Consider the following 27,107-nt stretch of genomic DNA (forward strand, 5'->3'; position numbering starts at 1 on the left):
ACCTTAAGTGGTTGCCACAGGAAACCCAGGCCCCTGGGCCTCCCCGGATAAAGGTGGCTTTGCATCTCCATCACTGCAGTAGACTCCAGGGTGAGGGCAAGGTGGACTAGAACCTGCTTAGGGCGAGTAGGGGGCTTAGACCCCTCCTGCCCTCCTTCCTGTGCCCCCAAGTGAGCTGCCCAACCTAGTGCAAGGACTAGGTAAGGTGGGGAAGGAAAATGGGTGTCAGCGACACCTGCTGCTGCTGATACAGTGCGAGTGGGCCATGTCAGAAGGAGATGGGGCTTGGGCCCTTTTTTGGCCAGGGGAGCCCTCCCAAGCCCCTTAATGGGAAGCCAGGGGTAAGAGTCAGGGATCAGAAGGGACCCCCCAGACCAAGAACCCAGCCAGCAATGTTCCCACCGCTGAGGGAGTGGGGATCAGCAAAGCAGGGAGCGGTGACGTGGGAAGTCAGCTTTGTCCAGAGGGCAGGTGTGGCGTGTGGATGAGAGGGGTCTCTGGGAATTGAAATCAAAGGAAAACTGCTTCCCACTCGGCCCGGAGGGCCTGCAGCGGCCGGTGTGGGTGTGGTGCGGCTGTGAGCGCGCAGGTGGGTGGCGGTGATGCGTGCGCCTGGGGGAGGGGTGGGGGCATTGGGGCGGGGCGGAGCTACTAGCCCCAGAAGGAAACTGGTCCCTGGCGAGGGAGCAGACGGCGCGGGCACTGCTCCTCCTCCGAGGACTCCTGCGAGATGCCCTCTTCTTCCTCCTCTAGTTTTTTGGGTCTGCGCCTTGGTTTCCTCCCTGGAGTTGTGGTTGTTTTCCAGGTCTTGGCAGCACCCTTGTTTTTGCTCCCCTTCTGTCGGCCCCGAGGTCTAGGTGTTGGCGCCTGGCTGGGCTCCTGCTGACTCCCCGCCGGCGCCGGCCCGGGACTCACCGAGGCTGCCTGCGCCGCGCGCCCCGCCCTCGCTCCTCAGCGCCCTGCTTTTCCTGCTTGGAAGCCAAGGACTGGCTGGACTTCGAGCTCCACTCGCTCACCTTCTCTCGTCTGCAGAGCAGGTGGAGGAGCGACGGCCGGGATGCGCGAGCTCGGCCGCCGGCCTGCGGTGCGCGCCCCGAGCTGCCGGGAGCGACGGTGCTGGGCGCTGTGGGCCGGTCTGCCGCCGCCGGCGGTAGCAAATGCGGATGCCTTCCTGGAGCCACGCCACGGCAGAAATAGCGCGGAGTCGGAGTCCCAATTAGAGCTAAAATATATTTTCTAAATATAAAGAGAAAACATAACAGGAAAGTAATTTCTCAAAAAATAATGTCCTGGAATATGCAAATGCTTGAATTCAGCTACACTGGATAACTCTTATTTCTCTGGTGGTTGCTCCAAGCCTTATTTAGATTTCTGCCTATTGTTATTTTTCCCTATCAATGCTTAAAGCTTCTGTATATTTATGTCTTTCTTCCCCATGAGTAAGAAAAAAGCTTCCTCTGCTCTCTCGTCCTGGCATATTCCTGTTGTTTGCAGCTTTAAGTCTGAAATGGCGTAGGTATTTTTAGCAGAGGAGGGAGGCTGATCATTGCTATTTTTTTTTTAAACTTCCCTAATGTTGTTTTTTCATTTATTTAAAAATTATTTTTAAAGCGTGCAATTTAGTGCCTTTTAGTAGATTCATAAGGTTGTGCAACTATTGCCACTGTCTATTCCAAAATATTTTCATCACCCTCCCAAAAAACCCCATATCCATTTGTAATCGCTCCTCACCTTCTCCCTCAGCCCCTGCCAACGCTAATCTACTTTCTGTCTCTGTGGATTTTCCTTTTCGGAACATTTCATGTTAAAGGAATCATTTAATATGTGGCCTTTTAGACGAGCTTCTTTCATTAAGCAGAATGTTTTCAAGGTTTACCCATGTTATATATATCACATACTACTATTTTGTTTATTTTTTACTTTCTCGTGTCTTATTGCTTCTTTCTGGATTAATTTTCCTTCTTAAAGTGTATGCCTTAAGAAATCTTGCAAAGAGGCATAAATCTGTGGTATAAAATTTCCATAGACCCAGTATGTTTCATAATATCTTCATTTTGTCCTCATATTTATAATAAGGCTGGATAGAAATGTTTAGGGTCAAAGTTCCTTATCTCCAAAAATTTAAAGATAGCTCTTTACTGTTACCTAGAATCCTGGTAGCAGTCTGGTTCCCATTCCTTTTAGGGCACCTGCTAGTTCTCCCTGTAAGCTTTCAGATTGTTCCCTTTACGTTTGATACTCTTACATTTCACTAGGATGCATCTAATTGTATTTTTCCCTACCCTTTTTAAAATGTTGAGCACTGGTTGAGACCTTTCAATCTAAACATTATATCTTTCTCTAATTCTCAGAAATAATTTCTTCAAATTCTCAGAAATAATTTCTTCAAATATTTTTTGTCCGTGTTTGTTTCTCTCCTTTAGAGATCCCTGTTATGCAGATAGTGACATGTTTACTTTTGTTTTCTATACCTCTTAACAATTATCTGATTTTTTCCTTTCTTGATGCTTTCCTTGAGAGTCCTTTGACTTGATCTTCCAGCTCATTAAATCTTTCTTTTCAGCTGTATCCATTCTGAAACTTAATTTACCCATTGAATCCTTTACCTGGAAAATTATACTTTTCTGTGTGCAATGTTTTTAATAGCTTTATCTTCATGGTCACTTGTTCCTCTTGCAGATGTCCAATATCCTTCTTTAAGTTGGGAATTATTCATTATGCTGATTTTAAATTCTTGTTCTGTCTTTACAATTACTTTTGCTTCCTCCAGGGAACAGGTCTCTTATTTTTCTCTCTGAGTTTGTCTTCTGTTAGGGCTCTCAACTGCATTGACTACCAATGTTTCCCTTGGAGGAGTGAGAAAACCTTGCTTGTGTTTTCCAGGCTAGTTTAGGTTTGGTCGATGGGGCTTCTCCTCAGGTGAACAGACCCTTGTATTGCACGCTTGCTCAGCCACTCCCTGTTTCCCTACTTTAGCATCATCAGCCCCTTAGGGAATCTCCCAGTGCTTCTGATCCCAGGAAAGGTAACGGGGAGAACTTGGTCTCCTGCCAGCCAACCAGCCTGTTCCTCTGTGTTTCCTATTCTGGTGGGCACTGACATTGCCCTCAGGTTACCTGTCCAGTTCCACCTTCCCCAGGTGTGGGGTTAATATTGCTGCATGAAATGATCGTTGAAGGCAGATGCAAGGAGGGGAAGGGAAACAAGAGGAAGGCAGAGATCCAGTGGCTCTGGCCCTCTTTGACTCCAGACCACACTCCTCCTGTGTTAGTTGTTGAGTTCTGCTTTATGGCCCTCCCACCTCAGCCTTTCTGTGGTGTCTCCATTCAGGATTAGATCCAGGGGAGAGAGTCAGCAGCCCACGCTACTTTGCCGTTTTTTCAGTCTTAACATATTATCACTTGTCTTTCCAAATATGAAAGAAACATTCATTTGACTTCAAACCAAGGCTACTCCAACAATTGATTGGTAGGGCATTCAGAGTAAAATGTGCAAGCCATTGGATTTTAAGTGTACTTGAATAACTTCTATATACGAAAAGAGATCATTTCAGAGCTCAATGGTCTGATTAATATTTCATCTCAGTAGAAGCCCAGATACTGAAACCAACCAGTAACTCCACTCTCAGACAGAAAGGATTCAGTTGGCTGGTGTTTGGGTCTCAATTTCTAAACATAGAAAATGAGAAGATGCTTGTAAGGACATCTGCCTGGGCCATTTCCAGCCCTGGTTTCAAAGGCAATCCATTAATTCTATCATTGGACAGGGTGATTTTTGGTGGGGGACTATCCTTTGGAATCATTTCTTCATTCAAAAAACATTTATTGATCACCTATCCTATGCCAGACTCTATGCTAAGATCTTCATAAGACATTCTTTTATGTGAGTGATAACCAGAGTTTTAAAGTATAAACTTATTTATATATCTCATGACATTGAGCATAGAGCCTGAAGAAAGAGTCCTACTGTCTTCTTTTTCTATTAAAATTCTGGCCTTTGTTGAAGTTTGGGCTATGTTATCTATGAAGCTTCGTTCAATAACACTTTGATTGTTTAAGAAATACTGTATCAGCGGATGGCTATTTCTTTAGACTATCCTTTTAGACTCTGGTATAGAAGAGTTGGCATCCTGGCCTGCACACATGGAGTTGAGAGCAGAGCATCAGCAGAGGGGCTCCTGGGCAAATTCCGGGGTTGCTGCACTGCAGCCCAGTAAATTATCAGGAAAGCTAGTTAAAATGCAGATTCTAGAATCTTTCCAGGAGATACTGAACTAGTGTCTCTAGGGTTGGTGGCCCTGACATCTGAAAAATTCAGGGCTTTGGCTATGTGTGGGTCTATCCTGTGATTCTAGGGCAAACCAGATCAGAGCTGCCCATGTGGGAAGAAGGAAAGGATGGCTCCAAGCAACAGGCAACACTGGAGGGGCCCAGGAGCCATAAAAGGGAATTAAAATGTATTCAGAAGACAGCGGGGTTAGGTCCTGAGAAATAAGATTATGTATCAAGATAAATGCATGAGATGATAGAACTGTCACTAGGATAGGTTATGAAAAGGGAGCTGAGAGATAGGTGTAGGATGAGTGAAGCAAATTAAGATCGAGAATACTGGAACACAGTAGAACTTAACTTTTAATGAGAGCCCTGTGTCTGTTGTCATGGATGAAGATCCCTTCAAGATCCACTGGTGGATAAAAAGATTATTTTGCGAAGTCCTAAGGGGAAGGTGGCATACTCATTTCTCTATTCATTTATGGCTTTAGTCATTTGATCTGTGGCTAGATGTGGTGTATTCACTACTCAGCAAATATTGAGGGTATATATCAAGCACTGTGTGAATGGTAAGACTGGAAAGGTAGGCAGAGACCAAACCATCCAGGGCCAGGTGAACTTTTGCCTTTATCCTAAAAGCACATGGAAGTCACTGAATGATTCTAAGAAGAGATGTAACACCATCAGATGGCTTGTTGAAAGGCCACTCTGCTGCAGTGTGGAGGAGAGATTGGAAGGGGACAGGCATGGCTGCAGGCAGGCTAGATGGGAGACTGTCAGTTTCCAGAGGAGAGACAATGGTGCAGAAATAACAGGAAATGGACAGATGTGGGAGATATTTAGGAGGTAAAATTGCATTGGTAGGACATAATGCTAGATTGAACATGGGGAGCTTTTTAGGGTGGATTTCTGGCTTGATCAACTAGATGGTTGATGGTGCTATTATTCACTGAGAGAGGGAACGATGGGAGAAGTTAGGCTGTGAAAGATGATGCTTACAGTCAAGCCACGTCCTCTCACTACTTCTGCTCTCCTGTTGCCCCTGATGGACAACTTGGGTTCCCACCTGGTGCCTCTCATTGACCACTTTGGTCACCTCTGCAGGGCACTGACTCATTGCTCAGGGCCCTGCTCTGGAGAAAAAGGTTTGCTAAACTAGTTGATGACCAGTATGGGAAGGTCATTAGGTAAAATAATTGAGAGGGGCTGTGAAACCACCGAGCCCCACCCCAGTGATGATGGGAAGAGAAGAACCTGAATGGTTTAGTTTTGGAAATTCTTTGATAGGGTTACCAAGCCACTAGCACTCACCTCTCTGGCTTTGTAAGTAAGTCCCTCCCCGCACATCTATCAGAGCTGGCTAATAAGCACTTGCCTCTTTGGAGTGTTCTTTGCTTTTGTCTTTTCTGACTCCTCTTGAGCTTATGAACAGGAAAATGTTGAAAAGGCAGGCAGAAGACATTATTCAGCCAGACAATGGTATTTATTGAGCCCAATATGTACAAAACACTCTATTCGTTTTTTGAAGATGTAAAAAAGATACGGCTTCAAAGAAAAGAAAAAGTAGAAGCAAAACATTTAGGTAGTCCATAAATTACACAATCAACTCTTAAAAAAATAAACGAGACTCCTGGGCATATATCCAGAGAAAAATATAATTTGAAAATACATGTGCACCACAACGTTCACAGCAGCACTATTTACAATAGCCAAGACGTGGAAGCAACCCAAATGTCCATTGACAGATGAACAGATAAAGGAGATGTGGTATGTGTGCATATATACACACAAATACACACACACACGCACACGCACACACGCAATAGAATACTACTTAGCCATAAAAAAGAATGAAATAATGCAGCAAGATGGATGGACCTGAAAATCATCATTCTAAGTGAAGTAAGCCAGAAAGAGAAAGAAAAATACCATATGATATACTGCTTATATGTGGAATCTAAAAAAAAAAAAAAAAAAAAAGAAAAGACACATATTTACAAAATAGAAAGAGACAAACATAGAGAATAGACTTACGGTAACCAGAGGATAAAGGGGGTGGGAGTTTGAGATTTGCAGACACTAAATGCTATTATAACACAGACAAACAATAAGGAAGGTCCTACTGCATAGCACAGGGAACTATACTTAATACCTTGTAACAGCCTATAATGAAAAGGAATATGAAAGCAAATGTATGTATGTGTATGACTGAAACATGATGCTGTACACCAGAACTTGACACAACATTGTAAACTGACTATACATCAATTTTTAAAAAGTGCAAAAAAAAAAGAATGTAAAAGAATAAATGAGATTTTAAAAGATTAATTTAGACTGAAAAGAAAAAAAGGGAGGTGTGATTGATTACTAAGAGGTTCTATGGACAGGAGCTGGGCGCTCAGCAGGGGCAGGGGCCTGAGCCCCCTGCTTCAGTGGTTTATTTGCGGGGTGAGTGCTGACAGGTCGCTTGAAGCTTTTGGGGAGGATTGAGGCTAGAATTTTATAGACTTCAGCTACTTCTCTTCCTCTCACTCTTTTGCTGGAGAGGATCACTAAAACTCCCACCCGGCGAGCAAGCTGCTGGTGTAAATCACAGAAGTTATAAGCACACCCTCCTGGAAAATACAACCTTTGTAGGTAATTTTAGAGAAAATGGAATTAATTCTGTCTGGTGGAGGAATTGATCACATCAAGTATTAAGTGGAAAGTAATGTCTAGAGACTGTTACGGTGTAAATTAAAAAGGTAAGCCTTTCCCCTCACTTTGAGACTCAGAAATAAGAAAGGGGTCAATCCATACCTGGGGTCTAGTGCCTCGGGATTTTAAAAATAATGTCATAAAACTGTCTGGAGAACACTGTGGGAAACGGGAGTGGCTTAAATACCTTCCTCCGGTGGCCACCTGTGTACCTGAGTCCCGCATGGTTGCGAGCCTCCTAGACACTGCGTCACTCAGTTGTCTCAACAATCCTATTAAACGGGTATTGTATCCCCATGTTTCAAAAAATATTTTTTATTTTTAATTATGATGATTATTTTTTATTTTTAAGGAGGGGAAGTAATTAGGTTTATTTATTTTAATGGAGGTGCTGGGGGATTGAACCCAGAACCTCTGCATGCTAAGCACACGCTCTACCACTGAGCTATCCCCTCTCCCCTGTATCCTCATTTTCACAGAAAAAAATATGAAGCTTCAGCGATACTGGTCACACAGCCAGGATAGGACAGAATCAGATCCAAGAGGTCTGTGGGATTCCCTAGTCTGTGATGTCCTCTCCTGTTCTCAGTTCCCTTCCTGCTCCTTTGCCTGTTTTTTTTTTTTTTTTTTTTTTTTTTTTGAAACTTGCAGAGAATTACTCAGCCTAAGCTACATGAGCTGCATAGAGGAGTTTCCACAGCTACCTTCTCCCCCTGAGGCATCAGGCACTGAGAGCGGTGGTTCTGAGTGTGGCCCCTGGACGAGCATACTTGGCATTACCTAGAACTTGTCAGACACAAACATTCTCAGGCTCCACCCCAGGAGTAGTGACTGGGAAACCCTGGAGTGGGGGCCCAGCAATCCGGGTGGTAACAAACCCTCCAGGGGATTCTGAGGAGACCAGTGACTTGGAGGGTTTCCCTGGGGATCTTCACCAGGGCATCTCCAAGAAATACCCTGGAGTAATTTAGGGAAGTGATCAAGAACTCTCCAGGGTTCAGCTTTCCATGGGTGGTAGCGCATTTCCTGAGGGATGGCACTGGGACCTTTGCCATGCCTGCAGCATGTGCCTGGCACCACAGGAAACCCCCACCCCCTGGGGGCTGCCTTCCCCAGCCAGCTGGCTTTGGCTCTCTGGGGCTTATAAACTAGGCTGGCTGGCTCTCCGTCACCATTGCAGGGCAGGACATCGCCCACTCTCTCCCCATGTCCCAGTCCTCTTCCTGGAGGGGAGACTGCTCTGGCGAGAGCTTGTCTGGGCTGAAGCTGGGGGGACTGGGGCCTCATATTTGGAGGGGCGGTGATCCTACCCCTGGGGAAGCTGCGGACTTGCTGAGGAGTGGGGAGAGAGCCAAAGACGATGAGCCAGAGGGAAGAACCCCAGCAGATGCCAACCCAGAGGAGGAGGGCAGAGGCCATGTTCCAGGGCAGCCTGCGCCACGAGGAGTGGAAAGCAGAGAGGGGCCCGTACACACCTGAGACCAGCAACGTGGTCCAGGAACCGCACATCAGGATCATCTGGGGAAAATGATGGCGGTCAGAGCCCTTCCAAGTTTGTGAAGAACGCTTTGGCTGGCTGACACAGCCGTCCCTACACCGCGATTTGCAAACCATTGCTGACTTCTCTGGTATGATGAGCGGTCACTGTCTCCGGGCCAGCAAGGGGCGGGTCACCTGGGATTTGGGTGCATTTTCATTAAAGCTACAGCTTGAAACAATTTGTTTTTATTCATTAGTATATTGGTTTGGCTGTTTTCACGGAGATGAAAATGAGGGCTAAAGCAGATGGAAGAGTCATTATCTTCTACAGAAAAGTCAGAGCTGGGTGGGCATCCAGAGTGGTGTGCTGGCTGGAGCCACAATGCTACCCCAAGACCCAGGTCCCTTCTCTCGTGTTGCCTGCCATCCCTTGGGGGTGCTGTCCACATCTGCAGGATCAAAACTGGCTCCCAAGGACCACATGTGGGCCAGCCCTCGGGAAGAGCGGAAAAGGAAGCGGAGTGCTTGTCAGTCAGCTCGGTCTGCTGTAACAAAACACCATGGGCTGGGTGCCTTAAACAACAGACACTTGTTTCTCTCAGGCCGGAGGCTGGAAGTCGGAGATCAGGATGCCAGGGGATAGGGTTCTGCTGAGTGTCCTCTCTTCCTGGCTTGGGGATGGCCATCTTCCTGCTGCATCCTCACATGATGGAGAGAGGACAGAGCTCTGATCTCTTTCCTCCTTATAAAGGCCCTAATTCTGTCATGGGGCCCCACCTTCACGACCTTCTTTAAACGTAATTACCTCCCAAAGGTTCCACCTCCTAGTATCACACCTGGGTTTAGGGTTTTAACAGGTGAATTTTGGGGGGAAAACCAACACTGAAACCACAACCCAGGGCCAACAGCTTCCTTTGACAACGTAACCCAAAGCTGTACATGTTATTTTCAGCCACATCTTACTGGCCAGCGTCTGTTCATAGGGCCACATCTGTGGCCAGGGAGGTGAGGGAGTAAAATCTTTTATCTGGGTAGCCATTGCCTCGCTAAAATTTGGGGAGTTTGGTTCTAGAAAGAAAAAGGAGAAAATTGATTCTGAGAGTTAATCAGGTGTCCTTCCACAGGGCTGGGCTCACTCTTCCTCTCTTCCCCCAGCCAACCCTCTCTACCCTTACGCTCCGTCCCCTGTCCTGCCTTCGCATGCATACTGCCCTCCTGTGTTCATGCCCATGGCCCTAGACATTGGGAAGGTCTCTCAGAAGCTGTGACCAGGTCTGTATCTGCCGCTCGGGATGTCATATTTTAAGCTGCCTGGGGCTATGCTTCCTTGGGTGGGGGTGGGGGAGTGAGGGTGAAGGTAAGAGCTCGATAAACAGCAGGCGCCACTGGTCCTGGACTCACTCCTAGCACCTGCTCACACATCGATTTGAGACACTTCCCTGGACTCTTAAAATAGGGATTCCCAGTTTTGCTTGTTTGTCTGTAGGCTCTCATTGGATCAGTATTTATTTACTTGCATTTTCTACACCATAAACATCTGTGTCACTACATAATAAAATCCAACAGCCCTATAGCACCTGACTCATCATATATTCTTACACAGCAAAAATTCTCAAATTTAATGGGCAAATCATTCAACGAGAGTTTCTAGATTATGAGCTATGGGGCAAGTTTGTGATTGAATTTCTAGCCTGTAACATAAAATGGGCAAACAATAAATAATTTTCTGAAAGAATAAACAGTTAGCCAATGATGAACAAAATTCACTTGGAGATGAAGTAAACTGTCCTAAAGGAGTTCACTATTCAGTGGGGGAAATGAACCTGCAAACGAGAGCTCATGACATCATTCTGGGAGTGTCTGGATGCCTGACTCCACTTTCTTGTCCCACCGCACCCCTGGCTTTCCAGTGTGGAAAGGTCTATTGTCCATCTACCGGATCAATCACTCTTTATGGGTTCACTCCTTACGGGTGAACCACCCTTCACCCTGGAGGTTTCTCAATAGCAGTAGTGCAGACATTCTGGATCTATAATTCTTTGCTGTCGTTTGCATCATGGGATGGGTAGCAGCATCCCTGGCCTCTACCCACCTGATGCCTGTTTTACTCTAGTTGCGATGCCTTCCTCCAGTTACGGTAACCAAATATTCCTGCAGGCGTCACCAGATGTCTCCTGGAGGGTGAAAGTGCCCTCCACTGAGAAAGACTGGTAAGCCCACCAGCCATCTCTTCTGCAAGGCTCACTGCAGATGAGGACCAAGAACTTGTCCAAGAACTTGACGATGAGTCAGTGCGGTTTCCAGCTCAGGCAGGAGGTTGAACTTCTCACTTGGTGAATATATATGTCTTACTCCTAAACGTTCACAATAGGATGACAACTCTGCTTCCCACAAGTCTGGTTTTAAAGCATATGGTTCTCACTCGAACCAACAATCCCAAATCTATGCACTAAAGGCAGTGATTAGAAATTAATTCAAGAATCAATGAAAACCAGGGGCTGCCAGGATTCGCTTGTAGGCACCTGATCTTTGGGAGGCAGATGAATGACCATGTTTATGTCCGTAGGCACATTGTTATGCACAACTTTACTGCACATCAGAATCAACTGAAGGATTTGTTTAATGCCTGTTTTGACCCCTTTTCCAGAGGTTCTGATTCAGTAGTTTTGGGGTAAAACTCAGGAAGCCACATTTTCTAAAGAGCCCTTCCAGGTCATCCACAGGCTACACTTTGAGAAATGGTATTTATTCCTCCAAGAACTATTTCTGTGTGAAATTAGACAATCAGAAAGAAAAGCTCTTGGATCATATTATCTTAGCCCCCTTAAGGAATGCCTTTGATACGTCACAACTTAAGGCTGTCTGTTCAGGCTTTTAAATAAACTTGGTTGAAAAAGTGCTTGTTTTGTCTTCAAAACTTTGAACTTTATCCATGGCGTCACTTGCTCTGCCTGCGTCCTTGCTCACACGTGGGGTGAATTTCTTCGGGGGTTTAGTTAAGACAGTATTTTCTCCACAAGAGACGTGTGTGTGTATTTACATATTGTAGAGGGAGACGGGGCCAGGAAATATAGCTAAAGTCTGTAATCTAATGCACGTCCCTTTGCCCTTCAGCGTCTGTCAGTCCCTGGTCCTGCTGTGACTTGCTCCCAGATGCTCTGCTGTGTCCAAATCCGAAACCATGGAATCCCAACTTGGTAGGAGATTGAGAACTGATCTCCATACCGGGGAGCTCTGATGTTGTCATAGCTGTGCTCCTTCATAAGCTTTTAATTAGAGCCCCAGCCTGTGTCACAGTTGGCCTTAATTGTCTCCTGCCTGGGTCCTGGCTTTCTCTCCAGTTCCTTCCAGGACAAAGCCGGCCCCTAAGCCCAGCCTGGCTGCCCTTTTCCTTGCTTCTTGCCAGCTCTTCATCCCACCTCTTGGGAGCTGGATCCTGTTTTTATCATCATTCCAGCCACATTCCTGTCTCCAAAGCAAGATTCACTGATGACCATGAGGCCTCATCCCTGATATCCATCACCATCAACATTCACAATGGCCCAGAGGTCCCACCCAACTAGAGAGAAAGAGCACAGCACCATTTCCCTCGTGAACAGAAAGTTTATGGGACAATTTCACCATCACTGCAATTAATTTATAAGGTAACAGGCTTCCCCTATGTCTTAGAGTTCTCTAGAGACATCTATCTATCTATCTATCTATCTATCTATCTATCTATCTATCAATCTATCTATCTACCTATCTATCTACCTATCTACCTATCTGCCTATCATAAGGGATTGACTCAGGCCATTAGGAATGCTGAGAAGTCCCAAGTTCTGCCATTGGTGAGCTGGAGACCCAGGAGAGCTGATGGAGTAACTCCAGTCCTAGTCAGTCCAAAAGCAGGAGAAGCCTGGTGCCCCTGGTTGCAAACAGACAGAGAGAGCAATTCTCCCTCACTCATTCTTCTTCTTCTATTCAGGCCTTCAACAGACGGGATGAAGCCACCCATATAGGGGAGGGCAATCTGCTTCACTCAATCTACTGATTTAAATGTTAGTCTCACCCAGAAACACCCTCACAGCCAGAGCCAGGGTCATGTTTAACCAACTATCTGGGCACCCTGGGGCGCAGTCAAGCTGACACATAAAATTAACCATCACATCCTGATCTTTTCAGATGATCTATTTGTTCTTATTTCCAATTGCCTGAATTTGCCAGTTTATACAATTTTGTAAGGCATTTAAATTTGTTTTCATTCATTCAACAAATATTTTTGGAGCAAGTATGTCTTTCAAGGCAATTAAAATATAATGGTGAACAAAAGAAGCACAGCCCTGCCCTTGGGGAGCTTACAAACTAATTTTTAAAAAGGTGACCTTGAAGAAGCAGCTTAAAGTTCCTTAAGTATGGCAAGGGTGGGGAGAGAAAAGAGTTCCAGAAGGACCGTGAATCTTGTCTGGGAAGATCTAACTTAAGATTTCAGATATCTGGCCACCAACTCAGCCAGCTTTATTTGTGAAACAAGGAAATAAAAGCTTATGTCTCTTAAAAAAAAAAAGATTTGAGATATCTAGGGAATGGTGAAGAACACAAGATGCGCTAGGTGGGAAAGTAAGTCAGTTCCAGAAACTGACTGGTGACCCACCTGGTGGGAGATGAGGCTGAGCCTAGAGATGCATGCAGGAGCCAGGTGGTGGGAGCACTTACAAGCCTTGGTGGTTAAAGCAATCAGAAGTACCAAAGGGACTTAAGAAGAGGAGTGACATGGTCCTATCACTTTGGATTCAGTGTGTAATAGTCCTAAATAAAAAATGAGATTTGATGGTGTTCTGAAGTCCAGTTTAAGTGTGTTTTATTATACAATAAGTTATATTTATTTATTTAATAATTTTGGGGGGCAGGAATTAGGTTTGTTTGTTTGTTTAATGGAGGTACAGGGGGTGAATCCAGGACCTTGTGCTTGTCAAGCATGTGCTCTACCACTGAGTGATACCCTCCCCCACAATGATAACTGTTAAATTTCTACTGGTCAGTATATTTTATTAGTCACAACACCAAACTGGTTAAACAGTCCCTTGTTTCTAACAAATGGGAAATAATTCATGGCTAAGTGATGGCTATGTCATGTTTCATAGTGGTTGTTTCTCATTAACCTAGGCAGGTCTCTTGTTGAGCCTGATGAGTTTAAGGTGATTTGATCAGCCTAACGGAAAGCAGAGCACGTTTTGTAAAGGAGTAAACCATAAAGACTCCCTCTGACAGAGAGGCAGGCTCGCTGAGATGGCAGCATTTCATCTAAGGCATGTGTTTTCACCTCTGTCTCTCAAACTCACTATTAACTTCCCCTTTTTGTCCAGCACTGTTTCCTGATTCACTGTTAGGACTCCACAGCTCCCAGATAAAGCATTAGTCGGGACTTTTTTAGTTGCAAAGAATGAAATCCCAGCTCAGAATGACTGGAGCAAAGATGGGAATTCAGGATTCATATAGGGGAGCTTGACGTCAGGTACTTGGGGTGTGGGGCTCAGCTGGTCTCTTAGGAGCTCCTGCCCATCTTCCCTGTGGGTCACTTTGGTTCTAGGGAAGCTCATGGTAACAAATGGCTGTCAGTAGCTATAGCTTTTCCAAGTCTTACCTTCTCGGGACACCCAGCAAAATGTCCCTTCCCCAACTGTTATAACAAAAGTCTTGGCACTGAGTCCCATTTGTTCCAATTGGCTTGGGATACAAACCACCTTGAGAGCCAGGGCTCTCAAAACGCAGGTGGACTGCAAGTGAGGAGAGGAATGGACACAGGGCAGGAAAGACCACAGATGTCCACTAAAGAGGGGCTGAAGTTGCAGCCTTCAAAGGTCAAGCCTGAAAGGATGCTCACAGTGGATCCACTCAATGCCGTGTGTGCCCACACCAAGCTCTGGCTCACCTGAGCCCTCGAAAAGTGCCTGGTCTGGCATCTGGGTTTCACGTCTTGGTTGCATGTTGCCCTCTTGGCTCTAGACCTTTGGCTGTGATAGTGCTTTGAGTTGGGGGCCTTGCTGGGGCCCTCAGGAGCCCTTCTGTTCCCCTTTCCAACTCTGGCTCCAGCAGCCACCCCTCTTCTCACTGTCATGCCTCAAGTTTTTCGTACACTGTCCCTGACCTATGCACCTAGAGTTTCAAACATGGTGACCCAACACTTGTGCTAACAGGTAGAATGTATGAGCTCTGGACTCAACCCTGCTGGTATCCAGATGTTGCCTGTTGGATTCATTAAATGCTGCCACACATCACCATGAAGAGGAAACAAAAACCAGGCAGAGACTTGGAGGTTTGAAGAGAGCCTCACCCACCCCACCCTCTTCTCTTGAGTTCCCTGTAGGCACTGCCTGCCTCTGGGGAGCCGTGATGGGGAGTGTTGTCCCAGTAGCCATGACCTTCCGTTATCTTTAAGTAGCTGCATCCAGTAGTCGGAACAAAAGACAAATGAAAACTTTCTCGGCCTGACATTGAAAAAATTATTGGCAAGTCATATGGTAATTCATCAGAGAATTCTCATTCATCAAAACAATTCATTTTAGTTTGAAGAGGCTGAATAAGCAATTTCCTGCTGATTTCACCGTCAGCCCCTCTGGCCACGTGTGGCTCCAGTTCATTTGCAGTAATTTTATTAAATTTTATTTTAATTTTATTAAATTTTAAGAGCTTTGTGGGTATGTGTGGAATATTTTAAATCAAATTGGGCTGTTTTACTTAGATATCCCTTTTATATTCTTTCTTTTACAATTCTAATAACCAGGAATGGAATTTAATTGCTTTTTTTTTTTTTTAAGATGGAAAGATACACACCAGGGCTTGGGTTCTTTCTTTTTTCAGAAATTGAAATCTGATTTCAATTGAAATGGAATCAGAAATTGATTTGAATCCACTGCTGAACTGAGCACAGGAAACTGATTTCTGGCTAACTGAAAAAGATTTTGTTTTATAATAATAGCGCGAACTAAGGGGAATTGTTGTTCCAGAGTTTCTTATGCTCCTGAGCCCTAATTAAACGTGGTAAATGTGTGCCTTTACAAACTCCATCATTATGAAGCACATCCAGCCCCTTCTGTGTCGCTGTGTTTTAGCACCACAGAAATGTAACTGTTGGATTTCCACAAAGCTCTTTCTCAGAAATCTTTAGTCAGAAGTATTTCCCAATACCTAATCTTTATTATTCATGTAAAAGATTCTAACTTTTAAAAGGCTCCATTTTCCTTTTTTTTTTTAGCCTTTTAGCTGATTCTCCCGTCACCTCGGTTCCCTTAACAAGCCTCTTAGTAGTTGTTTCTCTTGCTTCTCCCGACTGTTTCTTAACCTCCACCCCGCCCCCCTCACAAAACAGGATTTGTAAAATGCTACCTCAGGCCACACAGGTTTAAATGCATGACTAGAATGGGAACAATAGCAGGTGTGTGGGGACAGTGGGAAACCAGAGACTCCTGGCTGAGGAGAAGGCTGCCACCCTCAGCTCCGGCACGGAGTCCCCAAGGGAGAAGTCAGCATGAGACTGGCCAGGTCTCACACTTTCAAGGGAAGTCAAATCTAGATTTTAGTGTGATTCTAAAAATGGCCAATTACTAAAATATTTTAAGATCGCTCCTCCCCCAAGCCTATCAAGGATCCTTAAGTCACTAGAAATGCGTTTTATCCATGCTTTAACCAAGCTTGCTTCCATTAACATCTGACTGTGCCACCCTGGTTTTGCCCCTCCCCACTCCCTGAGGACTGGGCTCAGACGTGGGCAGGAACCCAGTGACCCTCTAGGGAGGGAGAGCCCTTCTCTGCCCTCACAGCCATTTCAGGCACTGGGACCAGAGCTCTTCCTGGGAGCCAGGAGTGCCCCTGGACCTGCGCTTTGCTGTGAGCCTCTGGACTGTGACTGGGGACGTAGCTGGTTAAGAGAGAGGTGGCTCTGCCCACAGAGCCAGAACAAAGATGAGCAGCTGAATTCTAGTCCCCACCTGTCCCCTCCTCCCTTCTTTTCACTGTCACTGTCCCCTCACCCTCTATTTGTCCAGCATCTCCACTGCCACTACCAAAGCCAGGCAGGGCTAGATATAGGCACATCTCTGTTACACACACAGACTCACACACACATTCACACACAGGCTCACGCACAGGCTCACATGCACACATTTACACAGGGACACAGACACACACATCTACACATAGACACACATGCACACAGGCTCACACACACACTGCTACCATTTCCTGACTTGTTTTCTTTTTCTCACCTGCTCTCGCTGTTCATTTTCTTGATCTCATCTGTACAGAATTCCTGGTGTGTCTGAGATTGCCAGGGCTGTGAAGGAACCAAAGAAATGGTAGGTACTTAATTCTACCAATCCCCTGATCAGTCCACAACTTGGGATAATTGAAAGTGAACTTTGTCATAGTACTTGCACCTGGGATTTATATAATATTTAAATTTCTAAAAGCATTTCTGGAGTTACCATTTTATTTTTATCTTTACAAATAAACCCCGTGGCTCCAGTAGCGAGACACCATCTTTGATTAGATCAGGAAGCGCCTGTCAGGCTCAGGGACTTGCCTGATGTTAGGGATCAGGTACATGAGGGTCTCCAAATAAATTCTGATGTCAAATACTAAGAGAGGCTCTTAGTTGACATGTATTGTCCCTAAATTCTATCTCTCTTCATGCTATTTCACTCTTTTTAACAAAAATAATCCATCACCAACGTTATCTACACATAACGGAGTACCACCGTGTGGTTGACTAGGCTGTACCAATTTTTGGTCTGGTTAAGCCGACCAGTGTATGTACGATGCTACTCAGTCAGTTAGCAGAAGGTCAAGGACAAGTACTTTTTTCCTGAGCAAGATGATTTGTTTGTTGTCTATAACTAGATCAGGCCATGCATTACAGAAAGAAGGGGAAATGTGAAGTTTTCAGGTCACATACCTATGCGTGTATACTTTGCTGAATTTTTGGAAAGCACTACACAGCTAATTTATTGCTAACTTATGCTCTAGCAAGATCTTCTTTTGAAAAGCGATATCAATTAGAATTTTTTTGGTTACAACCGCTCCTATAAAACTCAATGGAATATAGACTTAAAAAAACATATTATCTTCCCCAGTGGCCAAAGCTGGAACAATTTGAGCAACAAAATGAAGTCATATTAGACTCGAGCACAAAACATAAGATAAAGTAAGTATCCATGAGTCCGTACAGATAGAAATAAATGACTGAGTAAATAAATAAAGTAGGGAAAGAGATACATCTCCTGTTCAGAAGAATTCCAGACAATTTATGTAACTACTCCACCCTCAAGGGGAATGTCAGCTCTTTACTCCGTAAGTGTGGGCTGCTTGTAATGATGTCTGTGGAGAGGACAGTATGGAAAGTGGGGGGAAGTCCATGTACAGTGGAGAAACTTGACACACACAACCTCAGGAAGGAGGTCAAGTTTAGCATCAACAGTCTGAAGTCCTGTTGATCACGTGTACCCTTGATGTGATGTGAGGAAAACAGCACGTACCTCTGTGGTCTTCCTCCCCCCAAACTCATCATTCCTGGTGTAATCATGAGCAGAACACCAGGAAAATCCCTCCTACAAAATCTTTTACTAGTGCTCCTCCAAACTGTCAAGGTCATAAAAACCCAGGAAAGTCGCCTGTCATGCGGCGAGCAGAACGAGTTCGAACTCGGTAACACTCTGGCACCGTGGCCAGTCGCCCGTGGCCTGCCAGCCCTTCATGGGGAAGCTGATGTCCGTGGCTCCCCTGACCAGGAGATTATGGATGCTGAGGACTGGGGAGGGTGGCAGTGGACAAGAGACAACAGAGACAGACAGAGAGAGGGAGACAAAGACAGAGACAGGTTTTGTGACAAGAAGCCTGGGAGCAGGCCAGGGAGTACAGGACCATCACACGGGGGTGCTCATGGCTCAGAGTGGATGCAGGGCGCTTGGGGCCACTCGGTCATGTGGCTGCCTGATGCCAGCCTCCCCATGAGGCCAAGGGGCTGGACAACTTCCTGGTTCCTTCGAAGCTCTAAATGACACCCCCACTTCAGCAGGAGTCCCCCGGCCCCCGTGAGAACCCAGGCCTGGACCCAGCCCCAGAAGGTGCCAGAAGTGCATTCTGCCATCAGCTCTGTGGCCACATGGAGTGGTGTCCACTTCAGTGCCCCTGCCTGGGACGCTGGAGCCTGAGCCCTACCCCCTGGCTCTGCTCTGTAAAAGGGATAGATAGAGACCCCCATCACAGGGCTGGGGACTGTAAGGGGACAACAGTTGGGCAGAGATTTGAGGGGCACCTGGGAAGGAAGGTGCTGGGCATGGGGAAGTGACTGATGGGGACACAGCACGTCTGGGGAGAAGCCAGAGCAGAGACAGCTGGTGGCGTCTGCAGTCTTTCCTCCCACTCTCCCGCTGCGGGGGCCCAGATGACCACCTGAAGACCCTCAGCCCTACTATGCCCCAGCTGAGCTGTGCCTGAAAACCCCAGCCCCAGTGGGCTGTGTCTGCCCCTGATCGAGGCATCCCAGGGGCCAAGTGGCAGACTGGCCTGGGAGGACAGGACAGGGTAGAGGTCCCAATTGTCTCTGAGCCAGTTCATTCCAGGCCCACTCTGCTCCCTCCACCCAACAACCACGGCCTGGGTCTGGGTCTGCACGGCGTGGGGGTGCCTTAGGTGCGGGGTGCAGTGGGGGCCATAGGAAACAACAGCCCCACCTGTCTGGCTGTCACCTGGCCTTCTTCCACCGCTGGGGCCTTCCCCCAACAAAACCCCACCCACCAACCTATCCCACCTCCATGCCTTTGCTCACACAGCACCTGGCCTGCACACTCTTACCCCTCCAGGCCTGGCCACGCCCTCCCTTCCCCACAGGCCACGCCCTCCCTGCACCTGTGTGCTCAGCTTGGGCCCAGGACATCTTCCCTGCAAGAGGCCCTGGGGACAGGGGTGGGCCCCCTCCCTGGGCCCTCTGGCGCTGAGCGCCTCACCAATGACAGAACAGGTGGGCAAATCCATCATGCCCCACGTCTCCAAGCTCCGAGCACCAATCTTGTGCCTGGAACGGTTCTAATGCAGACACAGGAGAGGGAGTCAGGCCCTCTCCCAGAGCTGATGTGTAGCTGGGGAGACAGACAGCGACCCAAGCAGAGAAGTAAATAGGTGGTCTGGGGTCTGCAGGGCAGTTATGACCCCTGGGGAGGCGTACTTCCAAATAGGTGGTCAGGAAATCCTCCCTGAGGAGGTGGCCTCTGAATGAAGACCTGGAAGAGGTCAGGCTGCCTGGATTCCTGGGGTAAGTGTTCCAGCAGCAGGTTGTAGGGAACATGTGGATGTGGGGGGGGGGCACAGGTGTGTGGGGTGCATGGGGTACATGGGGATGTTTGGGGGTGTGGGATGTATGGGGTGTACAGGGGTGTGTGGGGTGTATGGGGTACATGGGGGTGTATGGGTTGTATGCGGTGTGTGGGGTGTCCAGGCCGGGTGGGGTGTTTGGGGTTGTGTGGGGGTGTGTGGGGTGTAGGATGGGTCATGAGGGGTGATGGGGAGGAGTCCAGGGCTTCCTTTGGTGACAAAGAGCTGGCCCTGAATGTCCACTGGTTGTGGACAGGCCCTCTGGAGGCAGGTGGTCGGAGGACCACAGCCCAGGCCCGAGCACCCCCTCAGGGGCCATTGGTGTTGCTGGGCACCCTGGGAACCGACCTCCACAGTGGGAGCCTGCAGCGGCAATTTCCATGCAGCCTCACAGAAACCCTCCCCTCTCTTGGCCCCGCCCAGCTCACATAGTAAAAGGGCCCGGGCAGCCCAGCGAGGAAGGGAAGGAAGGGCAAGTCCCCCCCAGCCAGCCTGGAGCCACCGCTGACCCCACTTGCAGGTGACCTCCAACAGCACTGAACCCCCAGGCCCGAGTCTCCCAGCTGTGAGATGATGGCTGTTCCGGCTCCCCTGGCCTCAGTGGTCTCCCCAGCTCTCACCCAGCTCTGGGCTCCTGAGCTCTAAGACAGAAAGGCAATGCCAGGGCTCAGGGAACCTCCAGCTTAGCAAACATCCGTCCCGGCCCAGGCCCGTCCCCAGGCACGTGCTAACGCAGCACAGCTGACCCAGGGCGTGTCAATAGAGGTCCAAGTCCCTCTACAAGGGAGGTGACAGTCTCCCTCCTAGGTGCTGTTTGGACCACAGCTGGGTCCAGTGACCACTCCTGGCTTCTCCACAATGGACAGAGTCTGGGGAGGGGCCCTGAAACAGGAGGACCTGATAAATGAGGCCCAAGAGAGCTATTTAAGGGGACACTGGTGGTAACCATGCAATAACAGTTGTTGCAGGTGCTTGTGCGCCCCGTTCACCTCCCAGGGCCCAGGCCCAGGCCCTGCTCTCTACCTGCTACAAGGCCAACACTGCTGCCTTCCCAGGTGAGAGACACGGTCAATGCCACAGAGCTGGGTGGAGACGAGGCTCCTCTGACAAGGCGCTTCTGGGAGTGGAGGGCGACACAGTCCTGCCTTCAAATTTCCAAGGCCGTCCCAGAACAGAGACAGCACTGGGGGTGACACGTGGAAGTGGTGCCCCACCCCAAGAAGGTGCAAGCCAGGGGCTGGCTGTGGCCTGGGGGTCCTGGTATATCCCACAATATGAGGTCTCCAGGACCTTGTCTGGGTCTAACAGCCTCCTGCTGACCCCTTGCCAGGGTCACATGGGACCACCGTCAGGAGACTCAGGTCTGTGCACCTGAAAACACAAAGATCATCTTACAACCGAGTCTGGGAGTCCCGCAGAGGGTGTCTGGCCACTGCCTATTTAAAGATGAGGAAACTGAAGGCCAAGGGCCCTGCCCAGGACTGCGGAGCAGGGGCATGGGGGTTGGCAGAGCGAGGAGTGAGCTTACCCAGGCTGTTCACCTGGTACGTGTCCCACAAGTCCTTCATGCAGAAGCCAATGACGTCCACGAAGTCCTCCACCAGCCGGAATAGCTCCTTGGTGTTGGGGCCCATCTGGGGAGAGGAGGGGGTCAGGGAGCCTCGGAGACGGTGGGGAGCCCCACCGAGAATGCCAACCACCAGAGCTGAGTGTCACTGGAGGTGCCTGCACCCCAGCGGAGACACATGCTCTCATTCCTCTGCCTCTTCCTGCCTCCTCCTCTCATCTGGTCCCTCTTTGTCAGGGTCCTGTCGCTCCCTCCCCAGCACCACGGGGCTCTGGACCTGACTCAGGGAGCAGAGTGGGGACCTCGGAGACTCCATCAGCATTTTGCGGACGAGAACACAGAGCCCAGAGGGGAGGAGAGCGGAGGTCTCTGGGCTCCACAGCCCTCACACCGGGTGCTGCCCTGGGCACCGGAGTAGTGACAGCTTCCAGGTCACTCTGGGAGGAAGCGAGGTGGATGGCTCTTTCCAGATGACAAAGAACCACCATGTCCCAGTTATCCCAATGCGCGCTGCATGGCCAACATGTTTTCTCACACCCTGTCCTGAGCCTCACACGATGAGCCACAGTCCTCCTGACAGATGGGGACACTGGAGCTCAGAAGGATAAGCAGCTTCCTCAACATCACAAGACTGGCAGAGGCCGTGCTGGGATTTGAACCCAAGATCACACCCTGATCTGGCCTGGGGCTCAGGGCAGCACCGGGGACGCCTGTGCTCATCCTGCTACTCTGACTCCAAGGGCCCCAGACTGGTGCCCATACCAGCCGGGCCTCCTGCCACTTGTCCCAGTTCTCCACCAGCAGGTTGCTGATGATCTGGACAAAGTTCTGGAAAGAAGAAGAAAGGCCAGTGGGCAGAGAATAAGGCACCAGAATCAGGGTTCAGTATGTGACCAGGGTCAGGGCTCAGAGCGTGACCAGGGTCAGGGTTCAGAGAGTAACCAGGGTCAAGGCTTAGTATGTGACTAAGGTCAGAGCTCAGTCAAAGGCTGGGGTGGAGGACCATCCTCCTGGGCACCCACTGCAGTTGTATTGGCCCCACATTGCAGCTGGCAGGGTCCCTGTCAGCAGAGGGACGCCACACCCAGCACCCACCACTGTCCCAGATGTATCCATGAACGTGCGAATTGTTCTGGCCCCCTGCGTGATCAGAGCCCTAGTACCTCAGTTTCCACCCCCAGACAACAAGGGCATGGGTTGGACACTGGGCCCTTGGGCTCCAGGATTTCCAGCCGCACCTTAGACTGTCAGACCTTCCCTTGGCCTGGCCCAACACACACACGGTATCCTGGCCTTGCCTCCATCCCCTCCCTACCCACCTTAGGCCTTCAATGGCATCCCCAGACACCAGCCACAAAAGGCACCCTGTTGTCCTGCCTAGCCCTCTGAACAGTGCCTGCCTGTGTGTCCGGGGAAGGCTGCACTGGGGAGGAAGGGGTGGGTGGGCACCCACAACACTGAGGGCGGCCTGGGGAGCATGCAGGGTTGGGAGAGCCAGCAGGAGGGGGGTCCCTGCCCACTGCAGCCTGCCCTCTCTGCTTGGGGTGCTCCACGGGCCTCCACAGATCCCCCTGGGCCATAGCAGGGAAGGCAGCTCATCACCCAGAGGCAGAGGCAGCCCTGGCGGGAGACCCCCATTGCAGGCCCAGGATAACCTGTCTGAGCCGTCTAAGGTGCTCGGGGCGGTGAGGAGGTGCTGGGGAGCTCAGGCAGGCCTCCCTTCAGGAGCACAGAGCTGGGTGGGGCATGTAAAGACTCACCACCACCTTACTCTTGCAAGAGTAAAAATTCCCTAAGTTGAGCCTTCAGACAGGCATGGCACATTTGATCTTTTTAACAGAGATCCTACAGCAGCATATTTTCAGGACTCAGCCAGTAAAGGGCATTCAGGTTATGTTAGTAGCTTCCTCCACGGAAGGCTCAGGACATGGAAGTTTCTTTAACCATGTCCTTCTAGATCCAGAGATGGGCTCTTACGTGTAAGGGTTGTATTTCTATGACAGTGAGTTGTGAAATGTGCACTCTTATGAACTTTAACAATAGCTTGATTTAATTTTATAAAACTCATAAATGAGTGAATAACTAAGGTCTCATTCCTAGAACTCCTGAAAAGTGCCCAGAATTCCAGAGTGCCTGAAGCTCTGGACTGTTACCTGCCCCTCCCCTCACTTCAGGCAATGTGCTTTGGGTTGCTGGCCTTCCTTGCTGTGTTCCAGAAATGATGCAAAATGCTCTTTAAGTATTCTGGAATTTAGCTTTTTGATTTAGTCAGCCTGGCCTTCTTATTCCAGATAAGATGGCCTGGGTGTACAAGGGGTTACAGTTTAACTTATAAAGAAAATGCTCAAAGCACAGAAATGCGGGTATGCAGACCAAAAGAAAGCCAGTGGTCTGGGCCCAGGCCTGTGCTCTCTTTGGGAGAATCAAGAGATCCATGTTATTTGTTGAAGTGTTCTGAGTTGGTTTCCCACGTTTTATTTGTAGTGACTTTGAAGGGGTTGTGTTTGGATCCTGGCTTTGTTTTGCAACCTCTACTATATGATTTTTGACTCTTATCAATGTTTGTGTTTGCAGTGGGTTTAATTTGGCAGTAGCCTGTGGTCCCTGGGGTACAGATTCATCCTGTGTTGATAGTACCTGCCACAGCCATTGCCACGTGGACACTCAGAATTTCCATTCCTGAAGCCTCCCCGCCCAGAAGGCCAAGGTTATTTGACCTGCTTTGAAAAGGTGTGTGTATATACATTTTAAACATTCTTCTATATCCCCATGAAGGAGGGCTTTAGTTTCTACTGGGTAGCGTGTTCTTTACCAGGTGTTCTGTGGTTTTACAGCAGTTTGTAATATTTGTGCCTGGTGGGTCCAGAGATAATTGGGGCCCTCGTGGGTGTCCATGTGTTTATGTCATGAGCCTCGTGACTCATGGAGAATGGAAGGTGGGGACTCCTGGGCTTCTTGCCACAGTCTTGCTTTCAAGGGGACATTTAAAATTTGGCTTATCCCACTAAGCTCCTTGGCCCCTTTCAGGCCCTACCCCTAACCCTGTAACCACCGGGTCTGTCCTTGGGGTTCCTGCAGGCCTCTCCCAAAGACAAACTCAGAATCTCTTCATTTTCAAGTTTTGTTGCTAATCACTTCTGGAAAAAACCAGAAAGCACATTTGATTCTTTCCCCCCAGGGTAGTAAAGTTACAAAGCTTAAGAAAATGCTTACAGAAGCCTACAGGTCAGGATTCCTTTAAAAAATGTATTTTTAAATTTCTCAGGTAATACATATTTGGTGTGCAAACATAAGCAATGGTGAAATATATGGAGTAAAAAGCTTCTCTGTAGACATTAATTTGCTGGGTGGAGGGTTTGCACATTGAAAATTTGATAGATACTAACAAATGGATGCTTTCCAAAAGTGTTGTGCCTTTTCATGCCACCGCCACCTGCAGCCTGTGAAGGTTTCCCAGCAGTGTTCCCAACACTGGGAACATCTTTGCAAACATTTACCACTTTGATTGGTGGGCAAATAGCATTTCACGTGCATTTGCATTTCTCTGATTATAATGGAGTTGAATATCTTTTACTATTCTATTGTTTGGCTCCTTTCTGAGACAGGAAATAAAAGTCATCTTATCCTGGGATGGTGTGAGGTGCTGTTATCCAGTCTAAACTGGTTCTGTTTGCTGAACGAAAAATAAATCTGAAGAAGAGGTGTTGGGGCAAGGAATATTAACTTTATTTGGAAAGCTGGAAGACGGAGAAGATGGCAAATTAATATCCTGGAGAACCATCTTTCCCAAGTCAGAGTTCAGGCTCCTTTTCTACTTAAAAGGAGAGGGGATGTTGTTGGTTGTTGCAAATTTCTTGGTGCAGGAATTCTTTGTTCTTGGAATCCTTTGTTTTTGCAGCTGTCCATGTGGGTCAGGTCATAGTGCCCCTGCAAAACCTCCGACGAAACAAAGGTGATTTTCTAGTCTGCATCTTGTTATCTTTCTATGAGTACAAAAGTGTTAATATCCTTAACGGTCAGAGCCTTGAGAATAGGCTCTCCTGTCTATTTCAGCCTAAAAGCAACATTGTTCTACAAAAGGTGCAGAGCCGGCAAGACAGCCTAGAAAACAGGGCACAGGGTTAAAGCCTGAGGAACAGGTCTAATATGGAGTCAAATTTGTTCTTTTCTATTACAGTGCCTTTCCATGAGAGGTAAGAGGATGTTTCCAGTCGGGTTCTCCTCAGCCCCAGGCTGAGGTTTGGGTAGGAGCCCTAGCAAGTTTACCATGACTGTGGCTGGAACTGATCTCCCATAGAGAAAGTAACAATTATGTAGATGGTTAAAATTATCTGTCAAAGTCCCTTCAATTGCATGTAAACTACACCACGCTGGGGGGTGGGGTGGGGTGGTGGGGGGAGGGAGAAGCAAGTCTCACTCGCCTGTCAAAGGTCAGGCTCCCCGGATGCAAGGGACCAGCATCGCAGCGGGTTCTAAGGTGGCCTGGCCAGCGCAGCTGCCTACTTTGCTCTCAGGCCTTGGGCTCCTGTCATTGACTCTAAAAGCTCCAGTTCCTCTTCCCTCTGTCTCTGCAGGAATGAATGTGGTCCCTGCACCCACCTGGGCTGAGCCCAGGCCACGCACACAGCCCACAGTCTGCTGTCCAGCTGTCCATCCTCGGGCTTGGCTGCACTCTCCCCACTCCCCCGCACCCTCAGGTCCGCGTGCCCAGCGCCTCAGGCCTCGGGTTCTGGATTACCAACCCTGCCATCACCAACTCAAGGCCCACTGGCGAGCAGCTCGCAGCCCAGGACCATCCTGATCTGCCGCCTCAGAGGAGGCACAGGGCATGGGGAGGAAGCTGGTCGCCCGGGCGGGTATTGGAACCGCCTCCAGCGCTGCCCACCGCGCCCCGGAGCCTCGGACAGCAGGCTGTGCTGCCCGCACACTGCAAAGGATCCGCCTCCTGCGGCTGTCGCCACGGTAACCGGAGTCCGACTGCCCTGCCCCCGGCGGGGTGAGGGGGTCAGCTCGGGGAAGGGGTGCACTGGGAGTGAGGGGGGATCCCGCGGTGAGGGGTGACAGGCTGAGGCGCTCGGAGTGACGGGACCTGCTGAGGGGTAGGGGTAGGGGGTAATCCCGGCGTGAGGGGTGACTGTTGAGGGGCCCATCTCGGGATGGTAGGGGGACCCGAGGTGAGGCATGAGGGGTCAGCTTCGTTTGCGGGGGCTGTAGGTTAAGACCTCGTGGGACAGAGTGTGTGGGTGGGGACCTCGATGTGAGAAGGAACCTTGTCTTGGGGATCCGGTCGGGGACTGAGCCTGGCCGGGGGTTGGGGAGCAGTCACGGAGGGTGCCGCGAGCAGCGGAAGTGGGGCTGGGAGGTGAGGCCTGGACCGGGCCGGCGATGGTTCTAGTTGGGTGCCGCGCGCGACCCGGTCGGTGGCTGGGTTGGGGAGGTTGGGGATGGGGACCCAGCGGGCCCAGGCCGGGGGTTGGGCACGCCCCACCTCCCGGCCCCGCCCCACCTCCCGGCCCCGCCTAGCCCGTCTGGGCCCCGCCCCACCTCCCAGCTCCACTGGCCGCGACCCTTAATGTGGAGCCGAGCCCGAGCGTCCGCGCTGCGTGCGGGCCGGGGAGGGGCGCGCACACACCGACGCCCGGACGCCGAGCCCGCCCAGTGTGTGTGAAAGCTGTACGGGAACCGGGTGCTCCTGGACCAGTTCCACCAGGAGGAAGCGGCCTGAGGTCTGGGCTGCCGCCGCCAGG

At 49.1% G+C, this 27,107-nt stretch overlaps 1 protein-coding gene and 1 long non-coding RNA gene across 15 annotated transcripts in view; one reads left to right on the forward strand and one right to left on the reverse strand.

Annotated features, from left to right (window-relative positions):
- LOC105062315 (uncharacterized) overlaps positions 1 to 27,107 on the forward strand; it is a 94,045-nt gene that overhangs the window by 33,151 nt on the left and 33,787 nt on the right. For 13 of the 14 annotated variants that reach the window (XR_012501917.1, XR_012501915.1, XR_012501906.1 and 10 more), the window contains exons 2-3: positions 23,935 to 24,090; positions 25,935 to 27,106. This is a non-coding gene — a long non-coding RNA (uncharacterized LOC105062315). Of the gene's footprint in view, positions 1 to 16,729; positions 16,781 to 17,557; positions 17,629 to 23,934; positions 24,091 to 25,934; position 27,107 lie in introns of all 14 variants that reach the window. The other variant, XR_012501907.1, reaches the window with a different exon arrangement.
- On the reverse strand, positions 287 to 7,193 carry LOC141574722 (uncharacterized). Its single transcript, XM_074351443.1, is given in 4 exon segments — positions 287 to 640; positions 673 to 917; positions 920 to 1,273; positions 7,181 to 7,193. Coding segments are annotated over 4 exon segments (897 nt in total). The 3' UTR covers positions 287 to 355.

Source organism: Camelus bactrianus, chromosome 23 (genome assembly GCF_048773025.1).
Source record: "Camelus bactrianus isolate YW-2024 breed Bactrian camel chromosome 23, ASM4877302v1, whole genome shotgun sequence".
NCBI classification, from domain to species: Eukaryota; Metazoa; Chordata; class Mammalia; order Artiodactyla; family Camelidae; genus Camelus; species Camelus bactrianus.